This window comes from Bombina bombina, chromosome 8 (genome assembly GCF_027579735.1).
Source record: "Bombina bombina isolate aBomBom1 chromosome 8, aBomBom1.pri, whole genome shotgun sequence".
NCBI lineage: Eukaryota > Metazoa > Chordata > Amphibia > Anura > Bombinatoridae > Bombina > Bombina bombina.
In genome coordinates, this window is record NC_069506.1 from 38,523,929 (window position 1) to 38,539,105 (window position 15,177).

Below are 15,177 nucleotides of genomic sequence, written 5' to 3' on the forward strand. Positions count from 1 at the left end.
TCGGATCCTGGCTGAGACAGTTTTCCATATTGTGCAGTGCAGTTATGCATCATTCCAGGCGTTCCATTCTTTCTCCCAGGCGTTATCAGGACGATCAGGGAACATCAGGACCAGAACCAAAACAAAGCAAAAAGATAAGTGTACAAGCAGATAACATGGAGTATATAGATATTATACCCCCCACTCAGTACACAAACGTAGTTACTGCACAAATTAATACAATTGAAGAGCAGGTCACAGTTGATACAGAGATAGTTCAGGATTCTCAATTGTCTCAACCTATGGATACTGAGCAAGCTTCCATTTTAAATTTACAGCCCCAGCAAATTTTCCCAGCTAGTCATGTGGCTTCATTGTTTAACGCTGTACCGCCTTCTGCAGTTTCAACAGTCTCAACTTTCTTAACATCCATTGCTGCTGCAATGGCTGCTTCAGTAGCTAATCCACAGAGTGGGCATCAGATGGCCAATTTACAGGTTCTAAATGATTCTTCAAATATTGCCCAAAATATGCAGCCTCACACTGTTCACAATTTAAATAGTCAATTGCCCCCAATACTGGAAGCTCCGGTGATGAATAATCAAGGGGGGGGGCTTCAGGTCTACTCTCTCCAGGTAGGCCTTCAGGTCATTCAGGACCAACTATAGCTTATACCGCCACACCACCCACTAATCCAATCCCTCCGGTGCAACCGCCTCACTTATCAACCAGGCCTGCACCATCATTGGGTATTCTGACACCTGCTAGGTCTTCAGGTCATTCCGGACCTATTACAGCTTATACCGCCACACCACACACTAATCCAATCCCTCCAGTGCAACTTACCTGGGCCGAGCGGTACACATACACAACAGCCGCGTGGGTCGGGACCTACTTCAGGTTTCGCTACTCTATCGGTTACGTCACCGGAAGTGGGCGGCGGTCAAACACACACGGCAGGTGCATCAAGGTCTGCAGGTGAACACCCTGAGTCGTCCTTGGGCATGGAGGGACCGTTGGTAAGAGGAGAGACAGGGGCTTATGGCGCAGGCGGGCAGTGCAAGTGAGCAGCAAGAGGTAGAAATCAAACGCAGGGGCTGCAAAGGGGCCGCACACAAAAAAGAGCTGTTAATGCAAAAAATATATATACTGTGAGAGGAAGGGGTATGCGAGCAGGCTTCAAAATTCCCAGGGCTAAGAGGCCTCTTGAATTTGAATATGGAGGGAATAAACATACTCCACTAGTCAGACAAATGGGACAAAATCAAGACAGTTCAGTTATTAACCCCCAAGTGTGTGATCATAGTATGATTGTCGATGAAAGGCTTGAATTACAGCATGACCCTTCATCCATCTGTGTGAATGCGTGTGTGGATGGTGGTGAACAGGGAAATTCTATACCACATTGTGGTGTTCATAATTTAGCAGACAATGTGAATGTTGTGCCTGGGGAAAAAATTCCTCTGCCTCCCTGTTTACTAATACCAATCCCACCACACCCAACGTACAATGTGCTCGTGACTTGTTAAATCTTTTACAGGGAGTAATGAGTTCCGCTGGCACAGCAAAATCTAAACAAGCAGCAACTGTACCCACCAATATAGAGGGCAATGAAGTTACCCCAGGCTCAACTAAGGAACAGACGGGAGCATCTAGCACTGTGGCGGTGCCTCAACAGCCTCCACGATTGGATGGAAGCACTGCAGGACAGAACATTCCTTCAGTGAACCACGGTGAGATTATTCTTTTTACACACGACAGACACGACTCCTCTGACTCTTCCCTCACTGATACAGATTCAGACAATGACACTTCATTGGATCTACAGGGGAAAGGACAGAAGAAAATGTTTAGGATGATGAAAAGGATTTTGAGAGGGGGGACAGGGGCAGACAAGAGGCAGGACAGTTCTGAAAATACCTCACTCCTTCCTGCTGCCCTCTCTGCAGAGGCTATGGCAGAATCCCCTATAGCTAGGGCTATTTCAGAAAGAAGGGCGGCGCTGTATGGTGACACCAGCCCAGGTAAAATATATTCGTTACACAAGCACTTGTGTCAGAAAGTGGTAAAGAGAATTCATCAGGGAAAGTATGTTAACATATTCGATCTCTCGGTTGAGGCTTATAGGCAAAGGGAAAAGAGTGCAGATGGGACTGGCCCCCAAAAATGTAAACACCCTTACACTTTCGACGAATGGCTTCAGTGTTTTAGGGTCTTCTCCTCCTGTTACATCGAAATATACCCTTCTCAAAGTTTGGCAATATTAAAATACACTGACACCATACATTGGATACAGCGTAACCATAGTGAGGGGGCTTGGAGGGAATATGATGCCGAGTTTAGGAGAAAAATTGCAGGTTATCCTACATTAACATTCGACTCCACTGACAATCAACTTTGGCAGAGGATTGACCCGCAAGGGCGATCCACTTCTTCCTCAACAAACACTAATTCTCAGTCATTTCTTCCAAGTAGAATTAGAAAAAAGGGGGGTACATGTTGGGCATTTCAGGACAAGAAGTGTGACAGGGGTAGTGCCTGCTCCTTTAGACATGCCTGTAGAATTTGCTCAGGTCCCCACCCAAGCAGTGACTGCGCAAAGAGAAGGGACAGTACCTAGTAAACTAAATATTGCCATCCTGGGACAAAAAGGCGGAAACACTAGTTAAGGTTCACGCACTTGAACCATGGTTGTGGGCCTACCCAGACCAAGCGACTGCGAAAACATTATGGGAGGGGTTTTCTTACGGGTTTAAAATCCCAATAGTCAGGAATATTAAGGGCGCAAAATTTAATAGAAACCTAATTTCGGCGTACCCAGAAGTGTGAGTGAAAAATTAAACAAGGAACTGGCCTTGGGCCGGATGGCCGGACCTTTTCCTTCACCTCCCTTAAGCAATTTAGTTATTTCTCCTCTGGGGGTGGTACCCAAAAAAGACTCCGAGAAATTCTGCCTTATACAGCACCTGTCATACCCAAAAGGTAGCTCAGTTAATGATGCTATTGACCCACAACTCAGTTCAGTGTGCTACCAATCTTTTGATAGCACGCTAGAACTGGTTAGAAGGACGGGACTGGGGGCTCTATTGGCGAAGTTGGACATTGAGTCTGCCTTCCGTTTATTGCCACTTCAACCTTCAGTTTTTCCACTTATTGGTTGTATTATGTGGATCATTGCCTGCCCATGGGCTGCTCCCTGTCGTGCGCACTGTTTGAGGCTTTTAGCACTTTCCTTCACTGGGCAGTGGCCTCTGATGCGGGCGGCGATTCCATAGCACATTATCTTGACGATTTCCTTATTGTAGGGAAGGCTGGGGCGGATGAATGTTTAACTTTAATGAACAGGATGCGCAGTATTATGGCTCATTTTGGGGTACCATTAGCAGAAAAGAAAACTCAGGGTCCTACTTTGTGCCTAGTTTTTCTAGGTATTGAAATTGACACAATTGCAATGCTCTGCAGGTTACCAACAAATAAGGTTCAGGCCATGCTGGAGGTAGTTAGAGCAGCTGTTTCCAACAGAATTATTTCACCAAGGCAGTTACAATCACTGTTAGGCCTGCTTAACTTCGCCTGTAGAGTTATTCCCATGGGTAGGGTCTTTAACCGTAGGCTAGAAAGGCAGCTTTGTGGTAGGTCAAAGCCCAATTACAGAATTACCCTCTCGGAGACTTGCTGGCGGATCTCAGAGTGTGGGAGCATTTTTTTCAACGGTTTAGTGGTGTGCGGGTTTGGCACTCAGATCCCATCTCTAGTCAGTTGTTGCACCTTTTATACGGATGCAGCTGGATCGCACGGCTATGGGGCTTACTTCCGGGGGAGTGGAGTGCAAAGCACTGGCCGAGTTCATGGGCTGCTGCAGGCCTTACTCGCAATGTAACCCTCCTTGAACTATTTCCCATAGTCCTGTCGATCGAGCTGTGGGGTAAGAAATTTGCAGACAAGACTGTAGTGTTCTGGATGGACAACACCAGTGTTGTATACGCAATTAATAACTTATCAGCCACTTCCACAGTGGTGATAACTTTGCTGCGTCACTTAGCGTTGCGCTGTTTGGAGCTCAATATTCAGTTCCAAGCAAGAAACGTCCCTGGGGCGAATGATGTAGTGGCAGACGCCTTGTCACAATTTGAATGGGAGACTTTTAGATGGCTAGTTCCTAGGGCATCCTCAGTAGGCTTACGTTGTCCTTATTTCCTTTGGCAGCTGGTAGTTCCTGGATAGCTTTGCTGCCTCTGGTTCACTCCTCCTTAGCCCCATCCACATGGCACGCTAACGTGAGAATATGGAACGAGTGGGACAAGTTCTGTCTGTCCAAGGTAGTCGAAGCTGCTCAGGGTTCTCAGGCAACGTTATGTGATTGGTTGGTGAGTTTGCACACCTTGGGCGCGCGTCAAGGTGCCATTCAGTCGAAACTAGCTGCCCGTTCTTTCTTTTATAGAGCTTTGACCCTCCCCAACCCTACAAATTCCTTTTTCATTAGACACATAGTTAAGGGTTGGGGTAGAATACAGCCGCGGAAATGCGATTCTCGTGAGTCCATTACCAGTAAGCACCTGGAACAGTTGGTACAAGCCCTTGATAGCATTTGTACATCGACGATTGAGGTTTTACTTTTCAAAACAGCCTTCGCTTGGGCACTTAGAGTCAGCAAGTTAGTGGCCCCCTCTAAGCTGAAGTCAGGGTAGGGGGTCCAATTTGAACATGTGAGGGCTGCAATTGACTCACTCTTGCTATTTATCCCATGTTCTGAAATGGACCAGGCTGGGAAAGGCATTTGGCTAACCATTCCACCAAAGGTTGATAGTGCTTTCTGCCCTGTAAAGTTAGTTAACTTGTATTTGGCCAGCAGGCCTCAGGTACTAGGCCAGTTCTTGATTTACTCAGATGGTAGGTCCCTGTCTAAGTTCCAATTAAATCGGGTTTTGAAGCAAGCGGCAGTTAAGGCAGGGCTGGATGCTAGCAAAATTGCACCGCACTCTTTTCGTATAGGGGCAGCTACAAATGCGGCGCAGTTAGGTTCCTCAAGCGAGGACATAAAACGCATGGGTCGGTGGCGCTCCAACCCTTTTAAAACCTATGTCCGCCCAATTGTATAACTTGCAACTGTTCTTTTCCCAAATACTAAATTCTTTGTCTCCACAGAAGCTAAACCCGGAGCTAAGCGAATCTGGATTGTGGGTCACTCCTTCATCCACTGGGCCTCTCTCTGTTGTGCCTCCCTTCCAGCTGGCCAGTCCTTAGGTTTTCCTTCCGACAAAACCTCTATTAGGTGGTTAGAGGACAGGGGTATGTGCTGGCCACAACTAGCGGGGTGATCTTTGAGGCCCTCTTACGATGGGGAAACCTCATATCCTTATCCTTCACCTAGGGGGTAATGACGTGCGGACCGTCCCGGTGCTCCAACTGGTAAAAATTATGCAATCGGACATTAATTGGTTGAAAGTCCTTATTCCCGGTGTTACCATTGGATGGTCAAATATAGTTCCCCGCCTATATTGGAGGCATATGTCTGCTCATACAGCGGCATATAGAATCAGGAAGAAAATTAATGCCTCTTTAGCAAAAACCGTCACAGAGTCTGGTGGCTTTGTGGTACGGCATGAGGCCATCTCGGCTGACAGAACTGAGCTATATAGGAGGGACGAAGTCCACCTCTCTGATTTAGGGCTTGACTTTTTTATAGGGGATTTTCAAAGGGCTATCTCACCCTTCCTTTAAGTCAGGTTGTGGTGCATGGTGGCAAGTGCATCATTAAAATGCTTCCTTGTGGCAGGAGATCTTGGCCCTGTTGCGCAGGAGAATGTCACTAGGGGTGAGTGATGACCAGACTTCCAGGAGAGGAGTGGTAGGCCTCACGTGCATGTGAGGTAACCCCTCTCCCTCCCCCTCCCCCTTGGGGGTGGTCACGTGATCTCTGTAACACCTCAGCGTCATCTCCTTTAGAGCAGAAATCCCTCTGCTGCTGTTTCCGTTGGGCCGGTAATCTCCTTGATGTACTGGGTTAGTTGGTCTCTATACCGCCATATTTTGTCGTTCTGTTGGTTCTTTTCAAATATTTCCCACCAAAAGTTGTCTGTCGTTATTTATTTATAGCGCATATTTAATATTTATAAAGTTTATTAAGTTAAGTTAGGTGTGTTTTTCCCCCCTTCTCTAATGGAAAGGATCCGATAAGCATTTAATCCCTTAAAACAGTGTAGGGCCCAGCATGGGCCTGGAACAGGCTAAAGGTTAAGGCTGTAGGAGAGTGGGAAAGAAGAGAGAGAGTTGGCATTGGGGTAGCAACATTATTGCAGAATAGGGAAGGCCCCTCCTTACCAGTAAAAAGCTTATTCCTCTCAAGCAACTTCCTCTTCTCCATCGGACCCTGGCTGAGACAGTTTCCCTCTCTCCCATCCCCAATTTTTTATTTTCTTGCTACATGGTGGCTCACAATGGCAGGGCTATGGCTACTCAACCTAGGCCTCTATAAGCCCATTGCGGTAAGGTATGGATCTCCTTTCTCTGACTATGCGGTTCGAGCGGCTTGGTAGCAGAAAATCCTTATCCTTAGGTGGAGGTCTTCAAGCACCCTGGTGGCGGGAGATCTCGGCCCTGTTGCGCAGGAGAAGGTCACTAGGGGTGAGTGATGATCAGACTTCCAGGGAGGAGCGGTAGGCCTCATGTGCACATGAGGTAACCCCTCTCCCTCCCCCTTGGGGGTGGTCATGTGATCTCTGTAACCCCCTCAGCGTCATCTCCTTTAGATCAGAGACCCCGCTGCTGCTGTTTCTGTTGAGCCTGTGATCTCCTTGCTGTACTGGGTTAGTTGGTCTCTATGTCGCCATATTTTGTCGTTCTGTTGGTTCTTTTCAATACAAAGTTAAAGTTTAATCAATCTTTTGACCTGTGATGGTCAAAAATTTCCTACTAAAAGTTGTCTGTCGTTATTTATTTATAGCACATATTTAATATTTATAAAGTTTATTAAGTTAAGTTAGGTGTGTTTTTTTCCCCTTCTCTGATGGAAAGGATCCGGTAAGCATTCAATCCCTTAGTGTTAAACACTGATCCACTTGTAATCTGGCCCTTAATGTTTAATATTATTTTATTATTTTTACCATGTGTAACAACAATTCTATTTTCTATGTCTCTGCATTTTACCTATAGTGAGGAGATGACTTTCTGCACATTAGATGTAAACACGTCAAATAGCTGTCGCTTTTATTTAACACTTTTCTCTTTTTTTAGTTGACTGTGCCTGCACTGTTGAAGGAGAAGGTAATCTAATATTCTTTCTGTACTCTTAAAAATTGCTTTGTATTTTATTAAATAGATAATGTTGCTTATATCAAAACTTCCAGCTGATATAAGTTAGAGGGGCCGATTTATCATTGTCTGGCGGACATGATACGCTGTAGCGATTATGTCCGCCAGACATTGCTGAATGCTGACAGCATATGCTGTCGGCATATTACATTGCACAAGCAGTTCTGGTGAACTGCTTGTGCTATGCTGCCCCCTGCAGATTTGCGGCCAATTATCCGCTAGCAGAGGGTGTCAATCAACCCGATCGTATACGATCAGGTGGATTGATGTCCGCAGACTCAGAGGCAGCGGACCATTTAAGGAGCAGCGGCCTTAAGACCGCTGTTTCATACCTGCTGTTTCCGGCGAGCCAGAAGGCTCACACGGAAACAGCGGCATCAGGGGCCATTCAGCCCTTGATAAATCTCGCCTCATAGCCTTAACATAAAAACATATCCAGTGTTTCAAATACGAGAGGCCACAAGAATGTTAAAACTATTGGGGTGGTTTGATGGGTAGTATTTAGACTGTTCTATTTTTTTCCATAAAGGAATTTTTTAGAAAATAATTTCATATGTTGCTTTTATTCTTCTAATAGTTGTATAAGGGCTCAAAGGTATATGGCAACATGTTTGAATTTAAAGGACTATAATATATATATATATATATATATATATATATATATATATACAGGTATATATATACACACACACACACACACAAAACGTATACAAAATAAATAATATATAAAAAAAACTTATGTTAGTTATATAGGTTATATAGGTCACATAGGATCTGTGTATTACCCAGAGTGCGGCAGTTATATATATGGTATATATCATTCAAATAACAATGCTTACATTGCATTGCAGAGCCATAAAAAGTACAAATCTGTCTGAGACAAATGCACTGTTAAAAAAATGCTGAATTAGGAAACGACAAAAATGTGAAAAAAGGAAGTGGAACATTTTCCAGCTAGTTAATCTGTTTGTAGAGCAGCAGCGTTCGTCATTTCTCTGGTTTTATGCACATTTTCCACTTCACTTGTGTGTTTTGTGCACTGATTTTTTTACATACTGGGGTTTATTGATTACAGTTAGAACAACTTGTTCATTTTATACAATCTTTTTGTCTTTTACTGCATGTTGTTTTGTGGTGCCAAGGTTGCTGACCCCTGATCTAGAGTGCACACACTGTTCTTTTCATCTTTTTTTTTTCATAGCAACTTTTAGGTAACGTTTATTCTGATTTATTAATAGTATTGTTTTTTATTTCAATTGTATTTAAAGGGACACTCAAGTCTAATAAACTTTTATGATTCAGATAGAACATGCAGTTTTAAGACACTTTCTAATGTACTTCCATTATGGAATTTTGCACAGTCTTTTTATATTCACACTTTCTGGCGAACAAGATTCTACTGAGCATGTGCACAAGCTCACAGGGTATACGCATACTAGTCTGTGATTGGCTGATGACTGTCACATGATACAGAGGCTGGAAAATGAGATAAAAAAATAATTTGTCAGAAAAAAATCTACTGCATATTTGAAATTCAGACTAAGGGGTACATTTATTTGCAGCGGATGCTGCTTATTCCGCGCGAGCCAGAAGGCTCGCCGGAAACAGATTTAGGAAGCAGCGGTCTTAGGACTGCTGCTCCTTAACTCAATCATCCCGATCAGATATGATCAAGATGATTGGCACCCCCTGCTAGAAACCGATTGGCCGCGAATGTGCAGGGGGCGATTCACTACAGCGCATCATGTCCGCCCGACATTTGATAAATCGGCCCCTAAGTGTTATCGCACTGTGTTTTTATTATGCACTTGTTGTTTATGTAATTCTACTGCATTTAGTGTTTTTTTTAATGAGAATTTAATTTTACACATCAACATATACTGGATAGACTAGGGGGCATATTTATCAAGCTCATATGGTCAAAAGACCGCTGCTCCATAACCTGTCCACCTGCTCTGAGGCGGCAGATAGGAATCGACAGAAATCAACCCGATCGAATACGATCAGGTTGATTGACACCCCCTGCTAGTGGCCGATTGGCTGCGAATCTGCAGGGTGCGTTATTGCAACAGCAGTTCACAAGAACTGCTGGTGCAATGATAAATGCCGAGAGCGTATGCTGCTGGCATTTATCGATGTCTGCTCGCACCATAATAAATAGATGTTTGTGTGAGCTATTCCCAACTGCAAACAGTAACATACTGAGTAACAGTTCAATACAAAATGCTATTATGAGTTGTATAATAATGCAGCAAGAATAACAAATTGGTCTAGAATGTGGAAGATCAAAACTACAATCCTCAAATCTAGTAAGAAATCTTGGTGTTATGCTTGACAGTGGACGTTCTCTGAAACATCATATATCAGCCACATTACAAGCCTCATTCTTTCATTTAAATAATATAGCCAGGATCAAGCATCATATTTCTACAGAAGATCTTCCCATGATCATCCATGCATTGTGACATCTCGTTTGGTTACTAGACATGTGCGATTCGTTTCGGTTTGATTCTGAAATTCGGAAAATTCGGCAAATTCGGCGATTCGGATTGAACCGAATTTCCGAATTAAAATTCTGCTGAATTTTCCGAATCTAACCGAATCGAACCGAATCGATTCGTAAATTCAGATGGCCATTGGGATTACACTAGTATTGTACAGTATGTTAGGTTAACACCTAATATACAGTATAATACTAGTCTAATCCCACCTAACACTTACCGAAATGCCGAATTTACGAACCGAATTGAACCGAATCGAACCGAATCCAGCCGAATTTCTTCGAATCCGAATGAATCCGAAACGAATCCGAAACGAATCGATTCATAATTTTCCGAATTCGAATCGATCCGAACCGAACTTCGAAAAATTCCGAATCGATCCGAACCGAACCGAACCGAATTTTTTCGCCATGCACATGTCTATTGGTTACTGCAATGCACTTTATTATGCTCTCCCAGAAAAACTACTGCATCTCCTTTAGTTGATACAAAAGGCTGCAGCAAGGCTTCTAACTGGCAAACCAAAATCTTACCCTGTAACACCCATCTTCCACTCCCAGCACTGCCTGCCATTAAAATGGTGCATACTATTCAAGATAGACTGACAACAAGTAAAGGCAGTGCTCAGGATTCCACTCAAACCAAACGGAAATATTTGCACAGTCAAATCAGCCGCCTTCACACTGGCTAGATCCAGGCAGAGCACGCTCACAACTCACTGCTCAACTGGTCTCCTGCTGATGACCTCATCATCCGATGCCACTCCTGAGCGCTCTATCAAACGCCCCTCTCCAAAAATACACTAAACAACAAAGGAAGGCACCCGGTCTCCAACAATCACAGGACACTTGGAACAGGACACTCGTAAGTTGAAACTTGAAACAGGACACTCGCATCCAGTAAAGGCAATAGTAGTTTATTGGACATGAAAGGGTAAAATACACATCACATCCAAGAACATGGTCAGTCAGGCTTGGTCAAACATGTTTCATATAAACATACTGTACTTTGTCAATGACCACCTACAACCTAATGACTGAAGCAGCTAGTATATATACCTACATAGCAAACTCTTAATTGGTATATGACACACCTGTGTTTAACACACCTAAAAGATTTACATAGATCAACTGCATATGCTGAATAAATAAATGTAAAAAGTAAAGAGTAAAAGTAGAAAGAGAAGCATACGCTATACAGAAAATGGTCTATTGAAGACCCCAAATCCACCACTCCAGTGTCACTACACTTTAAGAAAGAACATCATTCTGATATTTCCCTCTTGGCATTTCAGTGTATCCAAGCTATTCCCAGACACCCCAGATGGGGTAATAGAGATGAGACTCTCAGACAAAGGGAAGTCTTTTGAATTTTCCAATTGGAAACTGTTGTGCCAAGAGGCCTAAATTCTGAATGGGATATTAAACTATTTGTTATATAGAAAATTAATTATTGGTATACAGTATTTCTTGGTGTTACATAGTGCACAGTTAATCACTGCTTAAGATATAATGTCATCTTTTATAGATTTTATATATTTTATACCATAAATATGTTATTATGATGTTGTTAGAGAACATTTTCTGTATAGCGTATGCTTCTCTTTCTACTTTTACTCTTTACTTTTTACATGTATTTATTCAGCATATGCAGTTGATCTATGTAAATCTTTTAGGTGTGTTAAACACAGGTGTGTCATATACCAATTCAGAGTTTTCTACCAGGATAGGTGGTTAGATTTTAGGGAGGTGCTATGTAGGTATATATACTAGCAGCTTCAGTCATTAGGTTGTAGGTGGTCATTGACAAAGTACATGGTCAGTCAGGCTTGGTCAAACATGTTTATACAAAACATGTTTGACCAAGTCTGACTGACCATGTTCTTGGATGTGATGTGTATTTTACCCTTTGATGTCCAATAAACTACTATTGCCTTTACTGGATGCGAGTGTCATGTTTCAAGTGTCCTGTGATTGTTGGAGACCAGGTGCCTTGCTTTGTTGTTTGGTCTATTCAAGATAGGCCTGCTAGCCTACAAATCTCTGCATGATCAGGGACCAAGCTATTTAAAAGAACTACTAGACTACTAGTACCCTATGTTTGAGCTCGCACTCTTCGATCAGCAAATGCCCAGAAGCTAAAAGTGCCAAGAATTCATAAAACATGTGGTTTGAAAGCTTTTAGCCATCCCGCCCCATCTCTATGGAACACTCTCCCAAGCACAGTGAAATAAACCACTTCTATGGACATTTTAAAATTAAGACTAAAAAAAAATGTAACTTCTAATCCTCTTATGTAAATATCCCTTGTGTAAAGTGCTTTGAGTCCAAGCCGGAGAAAAGCGCTACATAACTCGTTATTATTATTAATATTTTAACAGTGCAATACATAATACTATTATGAGACGTGTAATGAACTGATGTTTTCAGGAAAACTGTTAAAACTGATATTTACTCAGTCAGGGCAATATAATAAATTGATTGAAACCATAACAATGCACATGCACTCAGCCTACCGTTGTATTCTCCGCTGATCACTTGCACCATAAACATCAGAACTAAACCTCTTACTAGAAAAAGTTTGTACATTGCAAAATACATCTTATCAAATGTGATATCCACTGTTGTGTTGCCGTACTTTTTAAGGTGGACATCTATTTTATTTTCTGATTAAGGTGGATATTATCAGTTTAATATGTTATTTTACTATTTTTGGTGCTTAACACAAATGTTCTGTTTTGTATTTTTTTTTAACAGATCAAGTAGACTCTTATAGATTAAATAGTCAAACAAAACCCAAGCCCAGCTGCATTAAAAACTTCAAACATCAACTGATTTTTGCTTTTCCTGAGAGAGAAGAGGCACCATTTGATATATCGGCACGTGATGGTAAAGTATGAAATTATTTTAATAGACAAACACAATTTCACATCAGCAACTCAAAAGAAAATCCAGCTGTTTTAATAGGCCTTGAAGTCTATGGGGCATATCTATCAAGCTCCGGATAGAGCTTGAGGCCCCGTGTTTCTAAAGACCGCTGCTCCATAACTTGTCCGCCTGCTCTGAGCAGGTGGACAGACATCGCCGGCGATTCTCTGCAATTCAACCCGATCGAGTACGATCGGGTTGATTGACACCTCCCTGCTGGCGGCCGATTGGCCGCGAGTCAGCAGGGGGCGGTGTTGCACCAGCAGCTCTTGTGAGCTGCTGGTGCAATTTTAAATGCGGAGAGCGTATTGCTCTCCGCATTTAGCGAGATCTTACGGACCTGATCTGCACTGTTGGATCAGGTCCGCAAGACCTTTGATAAATAGGGGCCTATACAGGTTTCTAATGTTTTTCATATTGCAAACATTTCTGGCCAACGTAGGCTCCATGTAGTTATTTGTGGTTCAGCGTTCTGGTGTAGACATGACAATCTGATAACAATATACATATAGCTTACTTGTGACCATTATAGAAATAATAAAGTCAGCTAAAATTACTATTTGGATTTGCATGAATGAAAGACTGGGATCCATTGCTGGAATATTGCACAGTATATCAGCAACTAAGCACTGCCTTACAAAATGTGCATCGTAAATGCTTTATACTAGGACATTGTTGTCATTTTTCTTTGTTGCCCCTTTGGCTTGTACTGGTCCTCAATCTAGGGACTTGCTCATCCTTATGCCACAAATAAGAAACAAATAACAACAAACACCTGGGAGGCAACTGACAAATACAACTCATCAGATACAATTTAAGATATCTTTAAATACTAACAATAATAACATGGACATGTGACTAGGATAGAGTACTCCAGTTTATAGCGATCTATTAAAGCTACAAACAAATAAATTCTATGAGAAATGTACTTAATACTAGACATGTGTACAGGCAAAAAAAAAATTCTCAAAGATTCCTTTCCGATTTTTCCAATTGTTTGGCTTGGAATATTTTTGTCCAAGTGGGCATTCATTTCAGAATCATATTAGATATATAGACAATAATATCAACAAACATTTTACACTACAGGATTTGAACAATTAATAGAACCTGTCTTTCAAAGTTAACAGAAAATACAACTAATAAAAAAAAGTTTACTAGCTCACTGAGGCACAGAAGTCACACAACTGTATGTTCCAATAGCTCTAGTCAAAGCTATTAAAATGTCTGAGCCTCCACTAGTCTCCCACCTCCCTAAGCTAGGTTAAGGATTGACTGGACAAGCCTGTTTCACTAAAATCCAACATTTAGTGCCTTACTGGCTGTCCCTTACATCAGTCATTAGTAATACGGGGGACAATGGACGCATAAATGGTCAAACCCCCTGTACATTATTGCAAACAAAGGAGCTGATTAACCAAACAATATAACTCCTTCACCCCTTTTTTTAAAGCCAAACAGCATGATCAAATCGATTTTGTAAAGCGATCATTTTTTTTCATTTGTTTCCTCCAACGACTCGACGAATCAGCAAAATTCAGATTAATTTGCATTAGTCCGAAGCCCAAATGCACAGCTCTACTAAATACCTGCCATACAATAAAAATGTTACAGGACAGAAACACAGATAAACACAACACCATTGTTTTAAGTCAAACAAATCATAAAGATAAACTGAAGATGTATTATCTACTCATGTAAATAATATCATTGACTTGTTTAATTGATAAAATAAATGATTCATCACTTTTTACATTATTGTTTTCCTAGAAAAACGGAGCCATTTTTTCCTGTACAAATACAGGGAAGCTGGTCGATTCCACAGTGGTTTGGCTGTACTTTTCACGGTTATTGTGGACGGCAGGAACTATCTTCTGTATTGTGGAAATGATGAAAAACTTCATTTTAAGGTGGGAATGTAAGGACATATAAATAACTATTTGTCAAATAAATTAGACATTTAGGGTTCGATTTATTAAGCAGCGCATGCTGCATCGACGCCCCATCGTTTCTGGTCCGCCAGAAACAGAAGTTAAGACCGCTGCTCCTTAACTTTCCCGCCACCTTTTAGCGAGTGTTGCACAAGTATTTCAGCAGAAATGCTTGTGTAATGTTAAATGCCAACAGCGTATGCCGTTGGCATTTAGTGAGGTTGAGTGGACATGATTCACTACAGCAAATCATGTTCGATCGACCTTTGGTGAATATACCCCTTAGGGTAGACCACAATTATATTATAATCTATTAAATAATTTTTCTATTAAATTCATCATTGAAGTCTATTGGATTTTTGTAGCTAAATCATTTTATAAAGTGATCAACCCCGTAGTTAGGGCGCATAATTGTTCTGCATACCTTAAAGGGACATGAAACCCAAAATTTTTCTTTCATGATTCAGACTGAGCATACAATTTTAAAAAACTTTCCAATTTACTTCTATTACCAAATTTGCTTTGTAC

General features: G+C 41.9%; 1 protein-coding gene across 1 annotated transcript in view; it reads left to right on the forward strand.

Moving 5' to 3' along the window:
* Positions 1 to 15,177, forward strand: part of LOC128637968 (interleukin-18) — an 85,608-nt gene that overhangs the window by 66,141 nt on the left and 4,290 nt on the right. Inside the window, exons 4-7 of the mRNA XM_053689854.1 lie at positions 1,520 to 1,712; positions 7,213 to 7,242; positions 12,548 to 12,679; positions 14,489 to 14,628. Of these exons, the coding sequence (XP_053545829.1) occupies positions 1,526 to 1,712; positions 7,213 to 7,242; positions 12,548 to 12,679; positions 14,489 to 14,628 (489 nt within the window). The 5' untranslated portion in view covers positions 1,520 to 1,525. The remainder of the gene's footprint in view (positions 1 to 1,519; positions 1,713 to 7,212; positions 7,243 to 12,547; positions 12,680 to 14,488; positions 14,629 to 15,177) is intronic.